Source organism: Penaeus vannamei, chromosome 33 (genome assembly GCF_042767895.1).
Source record: "Penaeus vannamei isolate JL-2024 chromosome 33, ASM4276789v1, whole genome shotgun sequence".
Lineage (NCBI taxonomy): Eukaryota > Metazoa > Arthropoda > Malacostraca > Decapoda > Penaeidae > Penaeus > Penaeus vannamei.
Window position 1 is genome coordinate 6,026,919 of NC_091581.1, and position 5,000 is coordinate 6,031,918.

Here is a 5,000-nt window from a genome sequence, read left to right on the forward strand (position 1 = left end):
ATTAACCTCGAGAGAAGACGAAAATGTTGTTTCCGCAATAGTCTCACTTTATACTATAACAAAGGAGTTAAAATTTTACTTTATGCTATAACAAAGAAGTTGAAAATATCTTTATACTATAACAAAATTAACTTTATACTTTATGCTATACAACACTTTATACTATAACAAGGTTAACTTTATGGCCCGTACTTTTAAAACCTTTTGCTCTTTCTCGCGTTTTTTTTTTTATTCGCCGAAGCGCTAGATTTAGCAGGAATCCAAGATGTTGGCGCCTGGCCATCCCTTTCGTTCGCCAGGCCTGGCGAACACCTGCCTTGGGTTTAAGGCCCGTACTTTTAAAACCTTCGCCAGTGCTGGCGTTCACCTGGCGAAGCTTCGCCAGGCGAACCTTTGAGTGAGGGAGGTCTTACTTTTAAACCCAACGTTCGCCAGGCGCTAACATCTTGCATTCACGCTAAATCTAGCGCAAATTTGTTTACATCTGCAGTGCACATAACATAACCTAAACTTAATTATTAACCTCGAGAGAAGACGAAAATGTTGTTTTCGCAATAGTCTCACTTTATACTATAACAAAGGAGTTAAAATTTAACTTTATGCTATAACAAAGAAGTTGAAAATATCTTTATACTATAACAAAATTAACTTGATACTTTATGCTATACTACACTTTATACTAAAACAAGGTTAACTTAATGGCCCGTACTTTTTAAAACCTTTTGCTTTTTCTCGCGTTTTTTTTATTTTTTTTTTATTCGGCGGAGCGCTAGATTTAGCAGAAATCCAAGATGTTAGCGCCTGGCGATCCCTTTCGTTCGCCAGGCCTGGCGAACACCTGCCTTGGGTTTAAAAGTAAGGCCTCCCTCACTCAGATGTTCGCCTGGCGAAGCTTCGCCAGGCGAACGCCAGCATTGGCGAAAGGTTTTAAAAGTACTTTATACTATACTATATCAACTTTATACTTTTACACAAAAAATAACTTTATACTTTAACAAAAGAGTTTAAAAATTACTATTTTACTATTCCTAACTGATATAAGATATTGAACTGTAGGCCTACAAGGGTATCATTAGACTGGCCTCATTATAGGGCGGTGGAGCACTACAGCTATGTTTCTATAGCCAAAAGTAAACATGCCGCCATAAAAAACACTTCTGGTAATATTTGTGAAAAGAACATTATCCTTACAACCAAAATCTAAATCCAAATCTAAATAAGTCATCTCGGGGGTGGGGGGTAGGGGTAAGGGGGTAGGAATACAGCTGATGTCTTGAGCTCTCGACTGGAACATCGAAGGTCTTGAAAAAAATACGTATATGTTATTTCATAATAAATTGTGATTTTAAGATATTTTAGAATTTCAATGTGATTCCTACATCATATCATACACAAATATGTTACTAATTTATAACTTGAAAGCAAGAAAATGGTATTCAAACAGCTCTCGCGCCTTTGCTTCGCCAGGCTGTTCCAATACGATCTTTCGCCAGCCCTGGCGAACGTTCGCCAGGCATGATTTTAATAGTACGAAATTCCGGTTCGCCCGGCTAAACCTTTCGCCAGCCCTGGCGAAAGGTTTTAAAAGTACGGGCCTCAGATGATCGCCTGGCGCAGCATCGCCACCAGGTTTTAAAAGTACGGATCTAAGAGACAAGAGATAATATCAAATCTCCTGATCTCCCCAGGTATCAACAAGGCTCGAGTGCAGCGCTGTTTGCCTGACGATCAGCTGCCAGGCCTACACCGTCACGCCCTCGCCGCGCCTCTGTACCACCCTCAGCGGCGTCTACGGACTCACACAAGTGCCCTTCGACCCGAGCCTCCGCGTCTACATAGCGCAGGACCTTTGTACGTATTTATGCAACCACGCACCCACATATAAACAAACTCGCACATACATGCACGCATAGATACACATTAACGAATATGCACACACACACACACACACACACACACACACACACACACACACACACGCACACGCACACACACACACACACACACACACACACACACACACACACACACACACACACACACACACACACACACACACACTCACACTCACACGCAGGGTAAGGGAACGAGATAGACAGATAGATGAATAGAGAGAGATAATATAATAAATTGTTCTGGATACCCTTGTATTTTCAGTATCAGCATTGTTAGCCACCTCGCCTACCACCAGTACGACCACCACCACCAAAGCGACTACCACCACACCGCCTCCCACAAGTACGACGACCACCTCGCTTACCACCACCAGTGCGACTTCCACCACAAGTATGACGACCACCACCTCACCGCCTCCCACCATCAGTACGACCACCACCTCACCTGCGCCTGCCACTACCATTAGGACTACCACAATACCTACCACCTCGCCTACGCCTTCTACCACAAGCACGACGACCATCGTGCCTACGCCTACCACCACACCGCCTTTCACCACCAGTATTGCCACCACCACACCGCCTTCCACCACCGGTGCTGCCACCACCACACCGCCTTCCACCCCCGGTGCTGCCACCACCACACCGCCTTCCACCACCAATGCTGCCACCACCACACCGCCTTCCACCACCAATGCTGCCACCACCACACCGCCTTCCACCACCAATGCTGCCACCATCACCAATGCTGCCACCACCACACCGACTTCCACCACCAATGCTGCCACCACCACCAATGCTGCCACCACCACACCGCCTTCCACCACCAATGCTGCCACCACCACACCGCCTTCCACCACCAATGCTGCCACCATCACACCGCCTTCCACCACCAATGCTGCCACCACCACACCGCCTTCCACCACCAATGCTGCCACCACCACCAATGCTGCCACCACCACACCGCCTTCCATCACCAATGCTGCCACCACCACACCGCCTTCCATCACCAATGCTGCCACCACCACACCGCCTTCCATCACCAATGCTGCCACCACCACACCGCCTTCCATCACCAATGCTGCCACCACCACACCGCCTTCCATCACCAATGCTGCCACCACCACACCGCCTTCCATCACCAATGCTGCCACCACCACACCGCCTTCCATCACCAATGCTGCCACCACCACACCGCCTTCCACCACCAATGCTGCCACCACCACACCGCCTTCCATCACCAATGCTGCCACCACCACACCGCCTTCCACCACCAATGCTGCCACCACCACACCGCCTTCCACCACCAATGCTGCCACCACCACACCGCCTTCCACCACAGCTACGCCTACAACCAGTACGACTACCACCACAACGCCTACCACCACCAGTTCGACGACCACCACACCTGCGCCAACCACCTCCAGTACGACGACCACCACACCTGCGCCAACCACCACCAGTACGACCACCACCACACCTGCGCCAACCACCTCCAGTACGACGACCACCACACCTGCGCCAACCACAACCAGTACGACCACCACCACACCTGCGCCAACCACCTCCAGTACGACGACCACCAGTACGACCACCACCACACCTGCGCCAACCACATCCAGTACGACGACCACCACATCGCCAACCACCACCAGTACTACTACCACCACACCTGCGCCAACCATCACCAGTACGACGACCACCACACCTGCGCCAACCACCTCCAGTACGACCACCACCAGTACGACCACCACCACACCTGCGCCAACCACATCCAGTACGACCACCACCACACCTGCGCCAACCACATCCAGTACGACCACCACCAGTACGACCACCACCACACCTGCGCCAACCACCTCCAGTACGACGACCCCCAGTACGACCACCACCACACCTGCGCCAACCACATCCAGTACGACCACCACCAGTACGACCACCACCACACCTGCGCCAACCACCTCCAGTACGACGACCACCACACCTGCGCCAACCACATCCAGTACGACGACCATCACACCTGCGCCAACCACCTCCAGTACGACCACAACCACTATTTTCACGACCAGTACATCACCGCCAGCGCCAACCTGTCTCTACAACAAATATGCGCATACTGAGTATTGTAATTACCTTTTTATCTTTTATATTTACTCGGTGATACGTCAATGCTAATTTGATTTATGTTTTGAAGAGTAAATAGTTCTGTTGTGTTCTGTGGATTGGTCTTTGCAACGCAGCAGCAGCAATAATAATAATAGCAATGATAATGATGATAAAAAATGTAAAGGTGATGATGATGATAATGATTCTTGTTGTTAATAAGAATGGTGATGATAATGATAATGATATTAATAACAAAGCAATGACAATAATTGCATTATTCATGGTGATGATGATAATGATGATAATGGTAATAATGATAATGATAATGATAATAATAATAATAATGATAATGATAACGATATTAATACTGATGATAATGAAAATAATAATAGTAGTAATAATAGTAGTAAATAAATATAAATGATAGTAGTAATGACAATAGTAATGATATTGATAATAATAATAGTGATGATAATAATGATAATAATTATGCTGATGATAACAAAAGTAATAAACATGACTACTACTAGTAGTAATACTGATAATAATAATGATTAAAATGAGAATAATATTGATAACAATAATAATGATATCAATAATAATGATAATAGTAACAATGATAATGGCGATGATAATAACAATAGTAATACTAATCATGATAATAACGATAATAATAAAAAGTAAATAATATATGAATATTAATGAAAATAATCATAACTAATGAATAAGGTTGAAAATAAACATGATAATGGTATAATCTTGCGACAGAAATCCCTTTCACTTCCTCCCTTTATGCTAAATAAATTGCATTGCTTAGCATAACGGGAATAATAGAACTGCTCAGTAATCCCCAGCATGTAAAAGCGTAACAGAATTATTGATATAACTGATAAACGAATACTAATGGATAAGTAAAAATAGATAGAAATGATAAAAAGGTATATATGGGAATGAATATCTTCACAATATAAGAGATGTACTTGACCGGTTTCGATTATA

The 5,000-nt window shown here is 45.2% G+C and overlaps 1 protein-coding gene across 1 annotated transcript in view; it reads left to right on the forward strand.

Moving 5' to 3' along the window:
• The first annotated feature begins 1,686 nt into the window (after nt 1–1,686).
• The window catches only part of LOC113817352 (mucin-2-like), a 4,324-nt gene continuing 1,010 nt past the window's right edge, over nt 1,687–5,000 (forward strand). The window contains exons 1-2 of the mRNA XM_027369383.2: nt 1,687–1,851; nt 2,158–4,020. Coding sequence (XP_027225184.2) covers nt 2,289–4,020 — 1,732 coding nt within the window. The 5' untranslated portion in view covers nt 1,687–1,851; nt 2,158–2,288. The remainder of the gene's footprint in view (nt 1,852–2,157; nt 4,021–5,000) is intronic.